At 41.1% G+C, this 22,424-nt stretch overlaps 1 protein-coding gene across 4 annotated transcripts; it reads right to left on the reverse strand.

Annotated features, from left to right (window-relative positions):
* Window positions 1–3,714: 3,714 nt before the first annotated feature.
* On the reverse strand, window positions 3,715–22,192 carry brinp3b (bone morphogenetic protein/retinoic acid inducible neural-specific 3b). Of its 4 annotated transcripts, none has more exons than XM_048238521.1 (8): window positions 21,833–22,192; window positions 21,254–21,524; window positions 17,636–17,826; window positions 16,684–16,874; window positions 8,723–8,828; window positions 8,091–8,327; window positions 7,526–7,748; window positions 3,715–6,852 (listed from the first exon to the last, which is right to left on the reverse strand). In XM_048238521.1, the coding sequence occupies exons 2-8, from the start codon at window positions 21,484–21,486 to the stop codon at window positions 5,736–5,738; spliced, it is 2,298 nt and encodes a 765-aa protein (XP_048094478.1). In that variant the 5' UTR covers window positions 21,487–21,524; window positions 21,833–22,192; the 3' UTR covers window positions 3,715–5,735. The 4 variants fall into 4 exon arrangements, with proteins under 4 accessions (XP_048094478.1, XP_048094456.1, XP_048094469.1 ...); XM_048238499.1 differs by having other exon boundaries at window positions 21,254–21,531; XM_048238512.1 differs by having other exon boundaries at window positions 21,254–21,549.
* Window positions 22,193–22,424: the final 232 nt, after the last annotated feature.

The following is a 22,424-nucleotide window of genomic DNA, read 5'->3' on the forward strand; positions in this document are numbered from 1 at the left end:
AAATTGTGGATACCACTGAATGTTCTGCTGATATTAAAATCAATGTGGCCTTGTTAGTCTCGTTCTTGCTTACCAAAAAAAGGTATACTTAAAGTTAATTTTATGAAGTAAACTGAAGCCCAGTTGAAGTATAAATCCCAAGTTTACTTTAGGTAGTACGTTTTTTTAGTATAAATGTACTTGTGGTACACTTGTACATTTACTATTGTTTATACTTCTTCGGACTAAATTGGCCCACTTTCAGTTTATAGTAGTAGACTTGTAAGTACTGAGAACTATACTGTAAATAAACTAGTTGTTCATTGTTCACTGTTCATTATAGTATTAAGTATTTTTAAGGTGTAAATGTAGTAAACCTTTAGATGCACTACAAGTGAACTTATAGGTGTACTGTTTATAATAAACTGCATTATTTATGTACTGCAGTTATTACACACAGGAACAGCATAGTCTGTCATGCAGGGTGCCAATTGGCCCATCAGGTGCACTTTTGTTTTGTCAGGAGCAGTTTGACTCAAACCTGCAACCTTCCGGTATCTGGACAGCTCCTCTACCTCCTGAGCCACTGTCACCCACTGCTGACATTTATTTCTAGCCTAATTTTGCATGTTCATGATAGTATACTGAAAGTATATCCTGAGTAAAATATAGGTTTACCAGAAGGGTAATATTAGAACCAGCTAGATGAATAAAATGAAATGAAATGAGAATCTATCATGCAGCCTCTTAAAGATCAGTCTCTGGCACAAATAAATGAACTTAGACTTTTCCATAACTATATTATGTATATTTATGTATAAGTAGGCCTACCAAGTATAGGCTAGATATAGTACTTAAACCTTTATGTAAACTTATCAGTATAAGCAAAGTATATTTCAATTTAATCTCTGATCAGTACACAAGCTATACGTATGCTTAGTTCAAAATAAGTAGATCAACAGTGGCCCTACACTTACATAAACTTCTTTTTGCTAAGGGCTGTCTCCCAATTACTCTCTGTAGAGCAGCCATTGCTGATCATGGATTTATGCAGTGGCATCAGACACAGATGAAAATCACATAGCCTACTGCAGTCTTACCTCAAAAGACATCATAGCAGTACAGTTTGGGATAAGTCCCAGCCTTATTCCTACCTGCACACCCCTGTCATCATGCCTTTATCTTTGAACATGCTTTTAGCATACCTTTTTCTGATCCAAAGAGAGAAATGCACTTTATAAATAACAAATAGTGTAGCCTATTACCACTGTAGTGCTACACATTCATTTTTGAATTCTCTCCAAATTCACTACATGCCATGTTATACGTTCTGCAGGCTGACATCAGAGTATCAGGAGCCTCATCTTAGCCTGAGCCAAGAAGGCCATAAATCAGCCAGCTCAGAATCCCCTCTTATCTCTTGCGCCCATAGATAAGTTTTAAGCTGAAAACCCAGAAAGAACAAAGCTCTCCCTTCTCTAGTATGCATTACAACGAAGGGGAGTGGAATGGAGTGAATAGACTTTGTAATGCAAATGTCAACCACAGCCTAACTGCCACACTCCCACGTTGTAGCCGTCGTTTCTGTTGCTCCTCGCAGGATCCGCAAGTCTCCCAATTCCTATCGCTCGCCGGGCGGGCGGGCGGAGTCTTAAACTAACTCCAGCACGATGGGATACGCATCTGAGATAATGAGCTTTGATAGGCTTGCCTGTCTTTGATTCTGTGCTTGTCTCTCTCCCTCACACACTCATCCATCACCGTAAGTGTGAGCGACGGCTACGAGACGGAGGGAGGTCACTCTTGCTTCTCGTCGTCACTCGCAACGAGTGTTGGCGGTTTTCTCCGCAGGCAGAAAGGAGCTTCTCACCTTTGCAATCTTTAAAGAGGGCAACATAAGCACACCACACGTCTCCGAGACCAAAAAAGGAGAACTGACAGACACGTGCACGTTTTGATCACTGGAATAGTTTCGATTCATGCAATTAGTTGAGGCTACCGGTGATAACAACTTGGAAAAGAAAGATTAAATCAAATGAATGAATCAAAATAAACAGCTTAACTTAATACCTTATGCAAGATGAGAAATGATTGTGACACCATGCAAGTTACAAAAAACAAACATTTTCACTGCCTATTCAACAACAACTCTGTTAAAGTAAAAATGTATAATGAATGGCATAGATTATTATAGAATATTAAAGCAATTCTGTAGTTTTGGTCTTGGTTTTCTTGGGATGGGATCCCCTTGTCTCCATGAATTTTTAATGGCCTCTGGATCATAACACCACTCACCAGGACTCATAGCTGTACAGAAAGCTGAGCATCAAGGCCAATCTTGAGGTGACATTCCTTTTGGATATGGCATGGGTATATCTCAATGTTTCTCTGAGCTCTTTTTCAGGTCTTTAGCCTACCACACCTCGAATCACTGGTTGATTTTCTTATTTTATGACAAAGAAAGGATATGGGTCAACATGAAATGACAAGGATCAACGTGTGACTGCCTGCCATAGGCTATGTCACTAGACAGAATGTGACCTTGAGAAATCTGAAATTACATTATACATTTTTCCTGTCAATTTTTCCTACAAAGGCTCTTCACTGGAGATCAAGCACTTAAAGAAGCCCTATGCAACAATTTTAGCAAAAATGACCTTAATTATGCAGGTTAAGAGTCGTTCTGATGGTTCTACAACACTTTTTGGGTCGTTTGGTGGGTGCTTCGTCTCCCTAGTGCTTCTCCGCGGAAAAACCGAATATGCAACTTTCTGGTCGTGGTCCGAACACATCCGGATGTGACTCAGCGGAAGTATCCAATCGCGCCTCGAAAATGTAGTCAGATTGTAGTTTCTAAGAAGACTGCAAAACGAACTCCGACTTGGCTTTGTTGCTGTTGAAATTGTAAGTAGCCTACCCTTGAGTGAACTTTGTTTTTGTAATGTGGTTTGATGGTCTCTTGAACAATGTGTTTGCTTGACCGTTATTGTGAGCCCTGTATGTGTTTAGCTTGGTTTCTTGATGGCTAGCTCACTAGCTAGTGGGAGTTTAGCGTAGCAGTCACTTGCTACCGAAGCTGCAGGGGGAGCTATGTCGTGAAAAATGCGAGCCCAAATCAGGCGAAAACCCAGAAACAGCAAAGGAATAACCAAACCTGCATAGGGCTTCTTTAAATATGACCTACTTTGAAGTTATCTGCTATCAATAAAATTCTGATACGATTAATTGTGAATAAAGAAATTATGCCGGGACTGTATCAAGACATTGTGATGCATATTGCAAGTTGCAGAGTAGGCTAACAACATTGCAGATTCCTGAAGGCTCTGCTGTGTGTTCAATCCAAACAAAAATCAATGAGAATTCCCACCACCATCACTGCCATATTCAATATAGACACTTATGTGTTAATAGAAAATGTGCCTTGGATGCAATAAAGGCCAAATAAGCATTTATGATGGCCATTTACAATTTTTACAAGAAAAGAAAGCGATTTGTTGATGATATTGACTATCTCTTCATCACAGAGCAATACACTATGTAATTTTGAGAGAGCTATTCATGCATGACGCTACATGTGCAGCTGTTTAATTAAAATATGCTGAACACTAACCCTGACACATAACTCATGACCCTGAAGTCTAAAGGACCTTCATTATTACAGTCTCAGCAGAATGGCACATCAATGAGGATAAATATTACAGCACATAATGATTATTTTCAAAACACACCTTTGTACTCTTTATTTCGTTCAGCTGCGGCATCATTATGCCATATCATCACAACAAATAACAAATATAAACGGCATTAACAGTACGGCAATTAATATCAAACACCAACAACAATTAATTATTCTGTAAAAGATGTCTCAAGTACATTTCTGATTGAATAGAAAAAAGAGAACACTTCCTCTGAAAATCCTCTTCATGATGCATTATTAAGACCTGTCTACTGTATCATATGTTCTTCATAATGTATTATAATGTCCATGATAGTCTAGCAACTGAGGTATTAAAAGTGTAGGCCTACAAACTATAATACTTAATCATTATTGTTAAATATAATGACTCATGATATAAGAACAAAACATGTATTCATAACAATAACATACACATTTAATTATGTGTCTGTACACTCTCTATATGAAGCATGTGATGCACATACACATTTAGAACATGTGTAATACAATACATGTGCATTTAACAAAGGTGTGCAATTATCATACTGACACAATTATATGATCAATTATTATAAACAATTGATAATTGTTCATTCATAATGACATATAAATTGTGAGTGTACTGGAGTATTAATCTGAAGAACACATAATAATGCACATAAATTAACTTCATAATAAGATACTTAGTAAAGCTAACTTAATTAGATGTCCAGAAATAAGTAGCCTAATCATAATGTGTTATCATTTTGTACTTTAGATCTTAGGCAGTGAATACACATCACTGATTGAACTGTGTCACAATGATTGATATTATGTCTATTGAAATAAAATGATGATGAGTGTTATGATCGGACTTCAATTTGAGAGAAATTCAAATCAAACTAATCTGCTAACTCCACCATGACATACTTATAGCAAACCAGAGCCAATGATAAGCCAATCCTCTGCTTATCCCCACTTCTGCTCTACTGGTATTGTAATTCAATAGTGTAAAGGAATGGTTTTGATTCTGCTTGTAAAGGAGCTATATGAGTCTTGAACGCCCTAGTACATCCACAACTTAACTCTTCTATCGACTAGCATCTTTGATAGGCTACAGTGCCTCCTAAAAGTGATATATGACCAGAGTGTACAGTCTGAAGCTGGTTAGCATACTTCAGAGCAACACAGATCATGGGCACTTTTGACATTAGATCCAAACAGTTGTTTCTTCACATATTGTTATTTCTAGGTCCTTTTTCTACATTTTAAACTAAGAGTTCTACACATGGCCCCTTTAAAACATTTGAAAAGGTTAATTTGTAACAACCAAATAAAATTGATTTATTTCTATCATATTTATTTATCCTTTGATTAAGCAGGGCAGTCACACTTGAGATTTTTCTTTGATAGTGGAGATGGTGGAAATCAAAATGATTTATAAAAATGTTCTCCTTCATAGTCAAAAGCTGTGGAAGAAAATGGCAAACACTGTTTCCAGCAAAACAAATATTTCAAAGAACCACGACCATCAACGCTTTGAGAGGTGATGTCAAATTGCCCCTCCATTTGACCAGAATAGCTGCAATACACCAGAGCCATTTGGGTGCTCATAAATCATTAACCGCCAAATGTGAAGGAGCACATTAGGAGTGTTTTGCTTTTAGCGTAATTCTTGTAAATATATACGTAGTCATGCCTTTCTACAACATATGCAATGGAGTGGAAAAATAATGAATACTCTAATATCATCCTCAGAGTGATAAATCATATCACTTGACCTAAAAACTGTGCAGGGTATAAAGTTTTACTCAATTTAGTGACCAAAAAAACTTTTCTAAAAACACCAATGCACTTACTATAAATGATGAACCATCTTGTTTTAGCACATTATGTAGTTTATAGGCCTACAATCTACAAAACCTCATGATAAATGATGAAACGCTGTAATACACCTTATGCAAACACCTTATGCATTCCTTGTGCAACACATATGATGCACATAGATAAACATACAATGTATTATGAAGAGGGCATTCACAGGAAGTGTTTCCAAAAGAAAAACTGGAGCACTGGCAAAAAAATATGCTGTACCGGCCTACTAACTACATAGCTTGGTGGGTTCATACTCCGTAGAATATGGTTGTTTGCCACTGAAAGTCTGTAGCGCTGTGAGTATCCGCACCACCTCTGAGCTGGATAGTTTTAAGCGGTGACGGAGCAGGCATGAGAACAGGTCCAGGGGCTGAGGTCCAGGCGGGGACAGCTTGTTGACCCGGTGCCTGATCTCCACAAGCTGCAGCAGTGCAGTGTCCCGCGACCCCTGCGTGTACGGGTAGTCCAGCTGGAGAATCAGGTCTTGGATCGCCTCGGGGTCAAAGTGCATGCTGTAGCCGAACAGCTGCATGCTGTTGATTTTCATGTAGCCCAGGTTCTGGGAGGGGTCAGTGACCTCCAGTGGCTCCAGGTACACCGAGGTGTTCCCCTGAGCTGAGTCAGCACGGATTTTGCTCCTCAGGTAGAAGTGCACCGTCTCAAAGAAACTCTTCCACCTGTTGCCTAGAGTCAGAGTCCAGTTGTAGCAGTAGAGAGGAATATCAAGTTTAGTCTTCTCCCAGTTGGGATAGCCGTGCTGGTTGATGGGCATGGTCCAGCTCTCCGAGTGGCTGCCCCCAAACGGGTTGACGTAGACGGACAGCACAGGCTCCAGGGTGCTGTTCTTGGTGTGGCATATCTGGAGCGAGAGGCCCAGCAGCATGTGGATGCGGTTGGACTTGAATTTGTTGCTCTTGAGCGTGAGCAGCATCCTCTTCCTCCACGACGGATCGAACCAGGCGTTGAGGCGCACGTCATTGCTGACAAAGATGCCGTGCAGAGAGATGCGCCCGTCCCGCCGCTGCAGCAGGTACCGCAGCTCCCCGTCCCGAAGGTCCGTCTCGAAGCCCAGGTAGTGGTCCGTGGAGTCGGGCACCGCGTGCCGGCACGTGCCATGGCCAAGGGTGTACCCAGGGTTGCAGCTGGCACAGCGGGTGCGGTTCTCCGCGGAGCATGAAACACAGCGAGCCCCTTCGCCCACGACACACGGGATAAGGCCCTGGCAGGAGCGGTGCTCGTATGGACAGGTGCAACTGTGGGTGTCCTCCGAGTACTGTCCAATAAGATTGTTCTCACTGCAGTACAGGATTGAGAGGATGTAGTTCAGCCAGTATGTGAAGGGCCTTGGATAGGGAAGGGATAGAAAAAGACATGGGGTTTAGACTTTCCCGACGGGTCTGAGGAACAACAGGCTATAAATCAGACATAACAATAACAAAATGTCATAGCTGTAGTGCTGCTGTGCAATAAAAGGAACAAATTGGAGTAATAAAAACACAAAGTGGGGCATGGATGAATGGCGTGTGTTTGGAAAAACAGCATTAAGGAAAGTTCTTCATTGCATTATATGAAATAAAGTGTGACAATCGAATATACACTTTTGCAGCGAACAGTCCAATGAGACCACCAGAGACAGTAGCAATGATAGCCAAAGGTGTATTTCCTCATTATGAGCAGAGCACTGTTTTTTCGCTATTTTTTTCCCTTGAAACCATTAACTAAGAATGATCCACAAGTGAGTACCACAGGGTGCAATTTCACGCTTGGAAAAAAAAAAAACATTTAGTGCCTCACCCACTGTCAGCATTTCTCAAAGCACTCTCAAAGCCACACACTTTTTTTTTTCAAAGCGTGCACTCTAGCATGGTATCTTGTATCTTGCACAATAACAACACAACCACGATAATACACACCCAACCCAATAACAATAACAACCACAACAACAATGAAAAAAAAATTTGCATAATTATAACAGAAAGCCTGGGATTCTAATGAGTCTCCATAAATTCACCACACCTCTCCCTCTGCAGGACTATTTTGGGCTGAGTGTGGCATCTCTTGCTAAGGTTGAAGAGCTTGTTAGTGGTTCTCCGGGCCTTGGCAAGGAGCTGACTGGCGCTCGTCTCCAGCTGCCGATACCGCTGCTGCAGACCGGCGTCATTCCTCCATAAGTGCAGGATGGCTGATGAGTTCAGGGCGTAATGTGTCGGAAGCTGACCCACAAAGGTCTGGAACTCGTCTAAGTAAGTAGATCACAATGAATTATTTAAATTCACATTATTATGTCGATTATTCATCTATGCAATGATTTGAATGAATCTAAAGTTTTTGACTTCTGAGACAGATCACTGTACATCATTGGCCGCTCCATCAGTGTGTTGGTCTTACAGCATAACCGAATAGCAGTTCTCTATTTAATGCGAGTAAGATATTATTCTTTTAGCTTCTGGCAAATCCCATGCTGTGGCAGCCTAACTGTGATAATGGCATACCTCCACAACTTTTCATTGGAAAGAAGATTCTCTGCAATAACTCAGCACACGGTGAAACTGAACAAAGACAAAGAAACTAGAGGAAGTACCTGACTCCTCAAACTCTTGGTTCGCCACCCTCCAGGCCTCTTTCACACGCTGTAAGTTGGCCTCCAGGGAGTGCAACTCTTGCTGGGGGCAGTTGCACTGTGGGAAGCCAGGGTGACACTGGCACCAGCAGTCGTTCTGTCGGCAGACAAACTGGCCCTCTGCATTGCAGCCGATGTAGCCTAGGGCAGCCTGGATGAAACTGTTTCTTAAGTAGGCAGGCAGAATAACCTGGAGTCCTGTGAGCAAGTGAGAGGATGGCAGAGTGTGAAGTAAACAATCCCTCTGGGCAGTGTCTGCAGGGGCCTACTGCAGGTGCTAAAACACTTTTAATTAACAATCAAGGCAATCATGAGACAAATGACTTATCAAGTCACAGGAGTGATTTAGTCAAACTCATTAATTACTTTATCAATTACACAGAGAGAGAAAGCAAGAGACAGAGAGAGAGAGAGAGAGAGAGAGAGAGAGAGAGAGAGAGAGAGAGAGAGAGAGAGATGCCTCTTAAGTAGCACTGCTGCTTTGCTGAACTGTGTGTGGTCCCATGGTAACAGTGCTAGTTTAGGGACAGGAGCTATCTGTTGAATAATCAGGTGTGCTGCTTGATGATGCATGAGAATTAGTGAACATTCACCTTGCAAATGAACTTTGTTTTCAGGGCTGTGTACCAGTACAGAGCTGACAGAGTCAAGGTTGTCATAGTTACTGCATCCAAGGGGGCCCGTCCTTGTTTCAGTCACCTACAGACAAACAATAGAGTGGCAATTTTGCACTTTTAATGAGTCTTATCTGTGGGTAGAGGTAAGGGATAATGTATTGTCTGCTGCCAGTCATTATCGAGAAAGAAATCCTGACAAAGTAAACAGGACCCTGACACAAAGCAGAGAATTATTTTCCGATAATGACCAGCAGACAATACATTATGCTGTTTCTTACACAGCAACTAGCCAAAACAAGAAAAGAAACTTCACACAATATGTCTTTTAAAACAATTTTGTAACTACTCCATGGCTTTTGCCAACAAAAGTTTGCCAAACAAATAGAATTTAAAGGTTTCAGATGTTGCATACATATTACTTGCTGACTCAGTTTCAGTGAAGTCCCATTACAATAAGTGCACAAACTACTCACAGAATGATATGAAAGACTTTAATCTTACAGTTTTTTTCAATCGCTAACAAGCGCTTACCCATACTTCAGATACTTTTTCTAAACTCTTAACACAGACTCGCACCTACAAAACACAATGGGCCAAATGGATAATTTTCTTCTCAAAAACACATTTTGTTAAATATATTACTAACACATCTTTCTCTGCACACACTAACTTTACCAAAACACTGGAAATCTGACTCAAAATGAAATTATTCTGTCAAAGAATAACACTTGTTTTCACTTCACAAGGTACATGCAGTCAAACAATGTACACCAGGTTTCAAAATACTGGCTATTGTTGACATTACAAAAACTGCATAGACTTTTATGTTTCAGTTTTACAGGTATTTGCATGCCATTTTTACACTAAATTTCTTTGTTGGGAACTGTATGTCTACATGTTATGTTCACATTCAAAAGCATTCCAGTAAAAAGCAAATCATTTTTTTTTTCCTTTATACTGTTTACTACAGGAGGTACAGTAGAAATACTGTTTACAGTATGATAGAACAGAAAAGGTTTTACAGTATTGCTTAGTGAACAAAATATCCATGAAACACACAAGAGCATTCTGAACAAAAAAACAACAGCAAAAAAGCCAGATAAAAAGGGGGGGAACTAAAAAAAAAGCACACAATTACTGTATCTAATCTCTCTCTCTCTCACAATTACTGTATCTAATCTCTCTCAAATCTTCAGGGTTATGCCACATGTTTTCATCAACATCGCATTGATTACATGGTCAATGATAGTGGCACGAATTTCATTACTGATAACTGTTCTTGCAGCCTTTGGAATGCCACCACCACGCATTCTTACACCTCTACCTTGCCCTCTCTTTGGGCCTGCTCTTCTCCCTGGCCCTGCTCCTCTCACTGCTCCTGCACCTCTCACTGCATCTCTCACTGGGCCTGCTCTTCTCCCTGGGCCCCTTGCTCTTCCTCTTCCTCGTCCAGACATTACAGTGTTTGTCTTTTTCTTTTTCTGTTTCTACCTCAAAGTCCTCCTTTTACTGTAGAAGTGTCAATGTAATAGAAAAAATAACCCCTGCCACTGAGTCTAAGCCAGACTGGAATCAGCTGTGGTTGGCCCAATTTACCCAACATAAATCAGTTGTGTGTCAATTATTCAATTGTTTGTTTATTATCAGCTCAGATATATTGTTTTTGAACTGATATCATTGCAGAAGCAGAGGTTTTTATACTGTATCTAAGGTTTGGAATATTGTTTTTGCTATTGTGGGATGTTGTGTGTTAACATTCATAAATACTGCAAAAACAATCCATAATTTTGTTGGGAGGTATAGCTTGTTTGTTACAGTTTTTTCTGAATGCTTAAACACATTTTTTGTAACTATGGCTTTTTTTTTGCAAAACTCTACAGACAAATGGCAAAACCACTCACTGAGTTCGCAAAACTAAAAGCACAAACACTGCTTTGCACTCAGTTTGCAATTTTGTAACACACACTTTGCACAACTGTAGGCACAATGGCTATTATTTACACTATTTTGCCAACTCTCTGGCACACTTTCTCATGTGAAAACTGTTTTAGATAATTAGTTCACTTTGCAATCAGCCTAAGCACTATAAATAAGCCACAGGTAATGTACAATGGGTACAATAGAGGGAACAGGAAGAGTGAGAAAAGTAAGAATTAGAGGAGTCTGAAGAATAGGACGTGTAGGTGAAGAAGTAGGAGGAAGAAGAGGATGCGGAGGTGAAGAAGTGAGAGGGAGAGAATGACAAGGACAAGGAGGTGAAGTTAGAGGAAGAGGACAAGAAGGAGGATGTGGAGGGGGAGGAGGAAGGGGAAGAAGAGAAAGAAATAGCCCTTTACAGGCAAAAAAAAATCAGTCTACATGTGGGGATGTTGTCATGTCAGGCCTGGATACGGCATTCCAGAATATATTTTCCCCGGTGCCTTGGACTAGGACATTGCATGTGATGTAGACGAAATTTTGAGAGAGACGACCCGATGTAGACTGATTTGTTTTGTCTCAGTGAAATGCTATTTTGTGTTTTGACTTGGAAAAACACACTTGTGTTTGTTTTGATGTGTGTAAATACAGTAAACAGTAATACTTGAAGTTTGACAAAAGTATGACCTCAAACTGACATAGTCTACCTTGTGCACAGAGAAAGCAAAAGCCAGATGTGTTTTATATTCATACCATCAGTGTGTTGTTGGCACATTGTGTACTTACTATTGTGATGGCTTGTGTTTACTGTTAGATACGAAAACACCATTTTTACGAAGGTGTGAAGAGTTAAGCAAGGTGTGTTAGCTTTTGCAAGAGAACTACAATGTTTTGCTGATTGGGTGAGAGGTTTTGCCATTTGTGTGTAGAGTTTTGCAAAAAAAAAGCCATAGTTACAAAAAATGTGCTCAGAAAAAACTGTAAGAAAATGTAAGCATTGTGGAAATGTGTTCACTGACTGCATATCGTGTGAAAACGACATGAAATGTGTGAATGGTATGGCCACAAAAGACCGATGCTGTGCTAATTGTATTTAGAGTTTTGAAAATGTGACAACTGGTTGGACAAACGCTTGTTAGCGACTGAAAAAAACTGTAAGCACAAAACCTGGTGCCATTTGCAGCAGTCGTGTGTGTGTGTGTGTGTGTGTGTGTGTGTGTGTGTGTGTGTGTGCGCATGTGTGTGCATGCGTGTGTGCGTGCGCGCGCGCATGTGTGTGTGTGTGTGTGTGTGTGTGTGTGTGTGTGTGCGCGTGTGTGTGCATGCGTGTGTGTGCGCGTGTGTGTGCATGCGTGTGTGACGTGTGTGTGTGTGTTAGCTTTTGCAAGAGAACTACAATGTTTTGCTGATTGGGTGAGAGGTTTTGCCATTTGTGTGTAGAGTTTTGCAAAAAAAAGCCATAGTTACAAAAAATGTGCTTAAGCAATCAGAAAAAACTGTAAGAAAATGTAAGCATTGTGGAAATGTGTTCACTGACTGCAAATCGTGTGAAAACGACATGAAATGTGTGAATGGTATGGCCACAAAAGACCGATGCTGTGCTAATTGTATTTAGAGTTTTGAAAATGTGACAACTGGTTGGACAAACGCTTGTTAGCGACTGAAAAAATCTGTAAGCACAAAACCTGGTGCCATTTGCAGCAGTCATTCATTTTTTGCAGTGGTTATTATACATAATTATCAGACTGTTGGGAAGGTCATTTCATGTTAATGGAACTTTCTGCAGCATTCTGAAGAGCCACAAAAGTAAAATAATAATATCTATCATGGAGGTTATGTTCTTGGCCTGTTTGTTAAACTGTAAGCAGGATTACACAAAAACTCCCATCTTCATTTTCATCCGACTTAGTGAAAAGATCTAGCCTGCCCCAAAGAGGAACCCCTGTAAATACAAACTGGATCAGATCTACAGATTTCACTTTCGTTAATTACGACATATGGCATATTATATGGCCTTAGCTGAAGTCTGTGTGTGTGTGTGTGTGTGTGTGCGCGCATGTGTGTGCATGCGTGTGTGTGTGTGTGTGTGTGTGTGTGTGTGTGTGTGTGCGCATGTGTTTGCATGCGTGTGTGTGTGTGTGTGTGTGTGTGTGTGCGCGTGTGTGTGCATGCGTGTGTGTGCGCGTGTGTGTCGTGTGTGTGTGTGTGTGTGTGCATGTGTGTGCATGTGTACACTGTGTTGGTGTCTGTGGGGGTTTGCAGTCCACTTATACCCACTGTGAGACAGCACACTGTTGTGCTTTGATATGCAAAAGCTGTCAGGACTCATCACTCCTTCTTTCAAAAAGCAATCAAACCGGGTTTAAAAACCCAAACAATCATTTCAAGGACAGTGAGAGATGGGGAGAACCCAAGCGAAAGAGTGAGAGGAAAAGACATGGACAGCAAGGAGACAGTTGGGAAAGTAAAGCAAAAGAAAGAGGTAAAGAGAATTGCAACTCCATTACACCCACAGCAGGCTGTAATGTTCCTGATGTTCTTGCTAATGCAGCTGCAGCATGATTCATTAAAGTCAGAGTCTTCTCTGCAGGCACTCCTGCACTACTTCTCAAAAAACCCTGAATGCAGTGGAGACTAACACACAGTCCACAGTAACACAAAAGTACATCTATTGGTTGTAGGATGCAGGGGTGTTTTGTTCCCTGCAAGCAATGTGGGTGTTGGACTGTTGTGTGGACTAACTCAGTAATGTTCAGTTTGCATCCTTTTTGTGTCTGATAGAGTGTACATGTAGTATTCATCAATTTTAGGTGTATCTTCTGTTGATCGATCTCTGTGCTAGTGTAGTGTTATCTGTTCGCCATCAATGTCAACATCTTTTTGAAGTGTGCCCTGCCCCCTGTCCTCCCACAGAGCAATACATTGTGTTGTGATTCATAACAAAATTCTTATGGCCAAAAAAGAGAGCAATGCTCTGATTGTCGTTTTCAAAGAACCCTAACCCTACAATATGTTTATGTGAGAACATGTTCTTTGTTAACATCAGAGAAAACTGGACTGAAAAATTATCCCTGTCTTTGTCCTTTCTTTACCCAACATTAGCTGTGCTAAACATATGAACATATTGTGATAAACGCAGCTACAGTATACAAGACAAAAACACCTGCTTTCTCAAAGCTAGCAAAGCTCAGCCCAAGGCATTCATCTGGAGTTTACTCATACATATTTTTTTCTCTACCTAGACATAAGCAGAATTTCAGTGAGATCGAGACAGTGTGACAGTGTGACAGTGTGAAAAAAGACAGGATGGATGGTCAGTGTTGTGAACTGGTGTGCTTGTCGGGTCCTCTGTACTAGTGTCTAATTAAAGAAGTTGGCAGAAAACAAGACAGGCCACCACAGACACTGTCTGACATTATAGTGCTTCCCACACTGTCAAAAATCAATGACTGGGGAATCGTTCATGTTATCCTCCTCGACCAAATAGCTTTCCACATAATACCAATAACTCTAACAAAGAGGTCGCTAACAGTAGCCATAGCCCTGATCCTGAATGGGACTGAAGCTGAATGTCTGCACTATGAAATGTCATACTGTGACTGGCATATTCATCCTTTGGCCTGCACTGCAGTCTCCTGCTGTCATGTTTAATTTGAATTCCGTGGCGACGTTTGAGTGATAAACTGGCAGGTGGTGAAGGTTTTGCCTCACTGCGCCTATACACCTCCAATTCTTCATCAACTGAAGACTGTTGCTATGAACAAATGCCATGCCGGGCCAGTGTTTCAAGCTTAGTGACCGATTCTGCCTTTCAGCGTAAGGCCCCCGTGGGAAAAGCGACCACATCTTGCTCTCAGTGTATCGTTTCTCAGTTTGGCACTCCTACAGCCTCACAATTACCACAGCCACCGCTCGGAGAAGCGACACTTCTCCATATCGTCTCCATTGTTTACTGAGAAGTGGTGAATGGTTTATCTAAAATCATTTGATACAGAACAGACAGACTATTAGTGCAGCTCCATTACTCCCTGCATAAACTGGCAGCTGAGGACGGAATACTCTTTTCCCGTTTGATCCAGCAAAAAACAGAAAAATAGCCGACTACATACATAGTATACTGCAATAACCACTGCGCAAGGCAAATGTCAGTGCAGGATGCCTTGACTTATACCATCTGCCAGTATAATGAAGATCAATCTGAACAAACTAACATTGCATACACTGCTTCATAGATTCTAATTAAAAGTCTAAAAGCATTACTTCAATCTAATCTCTCATCCAGCAGCTCATTCAATTGTCTCATAATAAGATGTAGACAAGAGTCTGCTTTTAACATTACTATAACCTGTCCATAAATCATACAAGTCTCTTCTCTAACATTTTCCTCATAACTGAAATAGCTAACAAATGCAGTTAGCCAAAGCAGAGTGGAATATCGATGGAATCAAAAGACAGATTTATCATCCTCCTTCAGGTAGATGATTTTCCCACTCACCTTGATGGCATCTTATCCTAGTATCATTAAATGTCTACATTCTGCTAAATGTTTAGTCCTTGTAAATAACTGTAGTATATGTAGTGTGTGTAATCAGCTAATCATGGTTTGTCATTCAAAATCAACAAGCAACAAATTGTTTGGCAAGAAAGTCCTTGGTGATGACCTGCTTCACATAAATGGTACACTTCATTGAAAAATATGGTAGAAATTACCCAGATACTTTGAGTAACCTTGTTAGAAACCAAGGAGAGAACAGGAACTGCTCATACTTGATTCATCATTTCTTAAACAAGTGGGTGTTAGATAGATGTGATAAAGCTAGGGACCTTGACAACTTAAAACAAGGCCTTTCCAACTGTCACTATAATCTAAATTTGTGTGAAGTAGTCCTGCTGCATTTAGATGAATGTGCATTTCAGATAAGTCTTACATAAATCAGCTCACTCAGTCGGCACAATCCTCTAACTGCCCAGAGGCTTTGTTCCTGGCTGGGCTGGCTAGGACTTGCCTTGGCATGAGTCAAGTCTACTCAAGTTTTGTGTTAACTTTTAAGTGGTGATAACATTCAAGACAGATCAATAAACCACCAAACAACCCAATACAAAAGAAATATTGCAGCACTTCACACACAGAGATGGCCAACAGCAGTATAGAGAGCTTCAAGGACATGTTCATCAGTATAGCTGATGAAGCCTACAACTCAAGAGCTGCACTTCAGAAATGAGCCCTTTTCAGGAAAGCTGTTCATCAAAAAACTGTTCAGGCCCAAAGTTATGAACTAATGCTTTATTTCCCAACCTTGGGAATAAATATAAATACATTTTTAAAAAAAATATTAAACACCCTATGATATCTAAGTTCAGTAACTGATCCTTCATTACAATCTAGCTAAAAATAAAGTTAGACAGCCTGCATGACAAGTTTGATTGACGGAATTATGCTTGATCAATGTTCAAAACAAAGTAGCAAAACAACCAGGTGAGAAAGGACATTTGGGGGAAATCAAAGTACTGCTTTCGTCTGGATGTTATAGCAGAGATGAGTTGCGTTCTCTCTCGCAACAAGTGAATGATTGGGGTCAACAATGTTTTGTGACATCAAAATAGGGTCACCTGCTAAAAAAGGTTAGAAACCCCTGAACTAAGGGAAATGGAGAGGAGAGACAGTAGCCACAACACAGGCGTGTGACATGAAGTGTGGACTTGAAATTGGAAAAAACTGGAAGTGAAATTTGCCATGTGATATATCATGCACCTATCCTTATTCTACCTTATTGATTCTTCAGCTGGCAAACCAGCTATGCCTATCCATATAGCTGACCAGCGAGGTAACTCCAAAGATAATTAGATGCATCAACAGATAAACTTAATTTTCAAATACATTATTGATTTACATAAAGGTAAAAGCAGCAAAATACCCTATTTTACAGAAATACACAGACACACTGCTCCCCTTCCCTGTGTAACCCTCCTGTTCTCAAGATGCAGTTTTTCCACTGTGTTCCTGTGCCTGTCTGTTTTACCTTGATGGCAGAGGAGGCGATCTGAAGGTGGTGAAGCTTGCGCAGTGTGCTTTCCCTGTCGATGAAGTACGAGGCGGCCAGCTGGTGGAGGGCTTCCAGGGTCAGCGCCGTGGTGCTGTTCAGATCGATCCCAACCTCCGGGCCTCGACTCAACTTCCTCTGGTCCACGAAAATGGTCAAGGACTCCTCTCCTGACAGCCCAAAAGAGAGAGGGGTCACTTAATGCATTAGATTTAGCACTTCAACAGAAGCCTTTAATCAAACTGACTTGGACTACAGTTAAATGCTTAAAGACATATTGTTGTCTGTGCCCCCCCAGAAATTACTCCATCGATGTTGGTGTCACACTCTCTACCAGTGGAGCTATATAAGTTACTGTAAACAGCCTTTCCACAGTGGATCCGAACTGAGGCTGAATGGGAATTAAGGTTTTTATTTGACTCCTACGCTACAGCATGAATCTCATCTCAAGAACTACATTGTGCCAGTTTGATTTAAATAGGAATATGTCCCAAGTCAGTAAGTGCATGGAGAACTGGACATTTGCAGCTGTGCATCTCTAATCATGTGAAAGTAGACCATTTCACATGGACACATAAGAAATTCATGAAAGAGAGATGGGAATAATTCAGAACATTGGGCCTCATTTGTTCTTAAAACCCACATATGCAGTTTTTTTATGTGTTGATTTGTTCTTAGGTAAAAATAGAATCCACTTCTGACACTACTAAATGTAACTTTGTGAATCTGCCTGAGAGTTTTCGTACACAACCTTCTTAAAAACAAATTTAAGACTATCCTAAGAAAGGTACTGATCCATCTGGTTTAGACATGCTTGTAGATGAAATATGCTATGCGCACCAGCAATACCTAAGGTCTGTTGCTTTGCCTGTGCAACATCAAAACAGTTACCCAGTAGAATGATTTATCTTTTATATTTGTCTGTCTGTACCTCCCAAAGTGGCTGAGAGCAGGAAATGCGTTCCATACTTCTTGATGATGTTGTCTGTTATCTTCTGTAAGGTGGGCCTCCGCCCCAACACCCTGATGCTATGGATAAACTCGGGGTCAAGAGGCGCAGCCACTCCATTGCTCTCCCGCCTCTCCAAGGCCAAGCTGTTGACCCTCCATCTGCCAAACTCTCTGCAAAGCAAGGTAAGCGTTAAATGCAGCCTCTGCGTCAGGTGGGGGCAGGAAACAACAGGACAATATGCAATCTGGTGAAACGCGGAAATGTAATCAGCAATATGCAAATCAGATTTACCCCCCCTTCCTCAGCTTTCCTCGCAGCTCCAAAAGAAACACTGTACTTATTTTGTTTCCACACAATTTATCTGCACTGCCGTGGTAAATCCGGCACAGTGGGTGCTGCTTGATTGTGCTGGGGTTTGAGGAATCTCTAGACGGACCAACCGGAGTAAACTTACCCATCCACGGAGACTTCTGTTCTCTGCAACACAGCAGGTTGCAGCGTATCAACATCTAACTTTGAAACTTTATTTAATTCTAGCAAGTATAAATCTTTTATAATGAGATATTTGAGAGACTTTGCTGCCCACCATTTCTGCTGTGTTTACTAGCAAACAGATGAGTTGTTTGTTTGGACTGTGACGTGGGATGGTAGTGGGAGATGGGGCCTTAAGAGATCATCATCTTTGTGAGATTAGTGCAACTCCTGCTGCCATTTAGCTGAAAGATCACCCTATTAAATAACTACTCAATACACTGGCAATAATAGCCCAGACCGTACACTCAATATGTTTGATTGCACTTGCCCACTCTTGTCTACGTATGTGTACCTTAAACCAAGCAGAAGTTGCAAGCTGTACTTTCCTTTCTTTTCCCAGGGAAAGAACACACACATACACACACTCACATACACACACTCTCTCTCTCTCTCTCTCACACACACACACACACACACACAAATACAACAGGAAGAGGATAAACTGCAGAGCAAGTAATCTGAAGTTTCCTCTCTATGCAGGCTGACAGAGTGTTCTTGCGCCCCAAGGCCCAGGTTTTTTGTTTAGTGCTTCAGAGATCCTCCTCTCCCACTCACTGTTTACAGAGAATGCCAACGGGAAGTGTGATAGGTTAACGTGGGGCTTAATCTACATCATTCATACATAATGGAACTGGCTTGTAGCCCCAAGATTATCTCTAGGTGATTAGCAGCGGTATTCACTGAATTTTACAGCAGCGTTGTCTCATTGTCTTTAACATCTCCAAATGACATATGGGAAAATAACTTTTATTCCTAATGAACCACAAAAGAATTAGATGGTGTACTGTGAAACTTACAAATATTTACTGTTTTGCAAAGAGTTTGCCGCTAAACCTCTGGGTCAGCTAAGCAGGTTTATCAAGCATCCACTACAGATGATGGTGGTCCTGGTGGACGGTTAAAGCTATTCTGTGTGTACTTGAATGCCAAGAAAGTAAAAAAGAAACAACAGCAAAGAAGAAGCAAAGCCCAGAAAATCCCAAACACGCCATTATACTTGTACATCAAAAATATAACAATTTTGTTGGGGGCTGAGGGGAGGGGGTGGCAATCATTTCAGTGTCTCTGAAAGCCATTAAAAAGAAAGGCAATGAATGATCCACCCATGGACAGTTGGATGGAGTGTATCATTACAGCCAATCAGCCTAACGAGGCCTGAGATGAGTGGCTGCTTGCCGGTGTTTGATGGGCACTCCACACACACAGAGGGCCATCCACTATCCTCTTGCCCACGAGGGAGCATGGGCCGACAGAGGGACGCTCAGCTGGAGAGGCCTTTGGCAGCCACCAGTGGGGACCTGGGGCTACGTCTAATCAAAAGGCAATAGTGGGGTCCATAGGCGATGGAGATGGCGATGGAGATCCGGGAGAGGGGGGTTGCAGGGCGGGGTGCTCGAGGTGTTGAGGCCCACACTCTAATCAGCACTGCTACATGTTGTTGCACACAGAATACATCTGAGAGTGCTTGAGGATGACGCCGTTAAATCCTCATGGCGTACAGTTCTTACATACCTTATGCATTGTTGCCCTCTTTTCATGCTTGATAATATATGCCACAACACAGAAATATGAAATAGCTATATAATCACTGTCTCCCATCAACCAATTAGTACTATTCTAAAAGACCACAAATGAAAAATATTTCACAGACTAGTTAAATATAGTTATAATAGTTACATCTATTTGGATTCTTTATAATATGATAATGTGCTTATTATTACTGTAATAATATGCAGACCTGTCCTTGAGTGCAGCAATTTCTTACTTGCTTCCCCTTGGGGATCAATAAAGTATCTATCTATCTATCTATCTATCTATCTATCTATCTATCTATCATCATCACAGTCAACACCTGCTGGCAGAGACACTGGGTAAACTCTCTGCTCTGTTGTAGCACCAGTATTGGTCAACAGCTCTTTATATGGACCTTTGTCAAGTATTACGACACAGATCAACTTTGAATATGTGCAATATGATCTAATGGAGCAGCAGTAAAAGCATATGTCTTCTGTCCACTCTAGAATCGACAGAGCTGCAAAAGATGTGCTGGCTTCTTTATTTCCTTGTGTGACAGTAAAATTCTGATTCTACAGCCACACAACATTATCATATAATGGCTCCTATTGATGCAGTACAAAACATATTCGTATGATGCAAATGAACAGCAATTTGTTCCTATTTACATAAAATAGTATTTCAACAACACCGTGTAATTCAAATTTAATTTTGAACAATTTAATTTTAAGTATAGTACAAAAGTACGTTTTACGTTCCTTCACTCAGAGTACCCCAGCATGATGGCTGCATGTAATGCATTTCCTGACACAGTCATACTCATATCATGCACCTTGAATGTCAAATATGAAAGCTCAGCTTCAAAGGAAATGCTTGTTATATTAAGGCAGAGCCATGCCACATATGGAAATGATTCTGTAGGGTATTTTGAATGTTCTTGTGCATGAGAGACATCTGCTATTTTATTGGATCTGTCACAAGGCATTGATTTCCCTAGAGATTATAGGACTGTTAACAGAAATCTAAAAATAGTTTTCATCTGTCAAGATAATATCTCATTATGAGTAGATGTCATTAATCCTTTATTAAAATAGGGTATTGGCTTCTGATGACTTGTTGATCAGTATGAAGTGATAGTGATTAGGGCTTGCCAGCTTAATTATCAGAATTATCATAATATGAGAAGATTGTTTGCCTCCACCACAAGAGGGTGGGAAATGGAAAGATCAGCAGGATTTATGTGAGCCTTGTTTTTCACTGTTTTTAACATCTCTCATTCATTCGATTTGACTAAAAATATGATATGGTAGGTTCCTGCTCCACGCAACCACTTGCAACGACACAACACAGCCAAATGCAGAATTAAACAGTTATGATGTATCACAATTACAAACTAATTAGACCAACTCAGTGCGTCACACACGCTTGTGCAATGTGTGCATACACGTTTACACAAAGTCGGAACAGAGACAACAGCTTTTCAAAACAGCTGACACAAAACTACAACATTACGAAAGGTCTACATTAGCGACCTGTTTTGCATCTCACCTGTAAATCTTGTATCTCGTTGTAAAGCCGTGTTCGTATCGTTCCGTGAACTCCGTGAACTCCGGTGCGTGGTGAAACGGTCCTTTATCCGACAGGAGCCAGCTCAAAGGGTCAGCGGCATCAACGGAGGTGGCCGCGGTGGCTATAGCCCAGCAGCAGCGTAGGGTGAGTATCATTCCCTCCCATCGGCGCATCTGATCAACCGGTCTAAGACCAACACTTCGACCGAGCATTCTTCTCCCAAGGACTCTTCATTCTTTCAAATGTGTCTCTGTACCCTATTGTAAGTGAATACACTGTGAACCATATCGATTTCATCAATTACATATGGATAGACTGATGGATTCTATCAAGTTTGCAAACGAGATGCCGCGCCAACATTTATGCCATATCATTAGGCAATAGCCTGACAACTTTGAAGTTCAACTAGTCCTAGCTTCTCATACATTGCCTCCGCCCGTACACCAAGTTATCTTACAGCCTGCATGCAGTAGCCTATGTCTATTGGATGTGATTAAATAGATTAGCCTACTATTAATACCAACCTGTGTTATTATTATGTGCAAATCATTTATTTACCAGAGAAGACAGCAGTGTAACTTCCTCAAAAGGGGTACATGTGCACAGGTGAGACCCGTGCAGGGCAGTGTTTTTCCGTCCCGGTCTGCGCACCTTTCGAAGTTAGGATGGTCTCCAAGAACTATGAATCGACGCGAACAGAACTGGTCGAAAGCAGCGTTACGTGAAAGTTTTAGGCTATGCTTTGCTGTCAAATAGTAATCTTCCCAATGAAATCGAAGGTATTTCATCCATTGATTACTTCGACAAAGTATTTTCAGCATGTGGAGTATTCCAACAGCCGGATAGACAGTGACCGCCTCTCCAGTTCTCTCGGCAAGCGTTCAGCGATAGCCTACCGATTTATTCATGTTCATCGTGCTCCCCCCTCCCCACATTGGTTGCGTGCATGTGAGGCGGGGGGACGTCGTCGATCAAGTATAGCCTAAGCCATGTTTTGTGTAGTGTCAATAGTATATTTTGTTGATGTACCAATACGAGTTTGATGATGCTGCTTGATTTCAGCATCATTGTGCTGTTAGTGTCCATTAGGCCTACGCTGGTTGAACTTTTTTTAATGGTCAGTGTTTGGGTTTCTCATAGCAGAGACACA

The sequence above is a fragment of the Alosa alosa genome, chromosome 1 (genome assembly GCF_017589495.1).
Source record: "Alosa alosa isolate M-15738 ecotype Scorff River chromosome 1, AALO_Geno_1.1, whole genome shotgun sequence".
Classification (NCBI taxonomy): domain Eukaryota; kingdom Metazoa; phylum Chordata; class Actinopteri; order Clupeiformes; family Clupeidae; genus Alosa; species Alosa alosa.

What these genes read in the sequence shown, in the direction of transcription:
- brinp3b (XM_048238521.1), bottom strand. Translation starts at nt 21,486, where the DNA reads ATGCTCGGTCGAAGTGTTGGTCTTAGACCGGTTGATCAGATGCGCCGA. An exon ending in GCTCTCAGCCACTTTGGGAG is followed by an intron (nt 16,875 to 17,635) that starts GTACAGACAGAC and finishes TTGGGCTGTCAG; the next exon opens with GAGAGGAGTCCTTGACCATT. An exon ending in TCGCCTCCTCTGCCATCAAG is followed by an intron (nt 8,829 to 16,683) that starts GTAAAACAGACA and finishes GTTTGTCTGTAG; the next exon opens with GTGACTGAAACAAGGACGGG.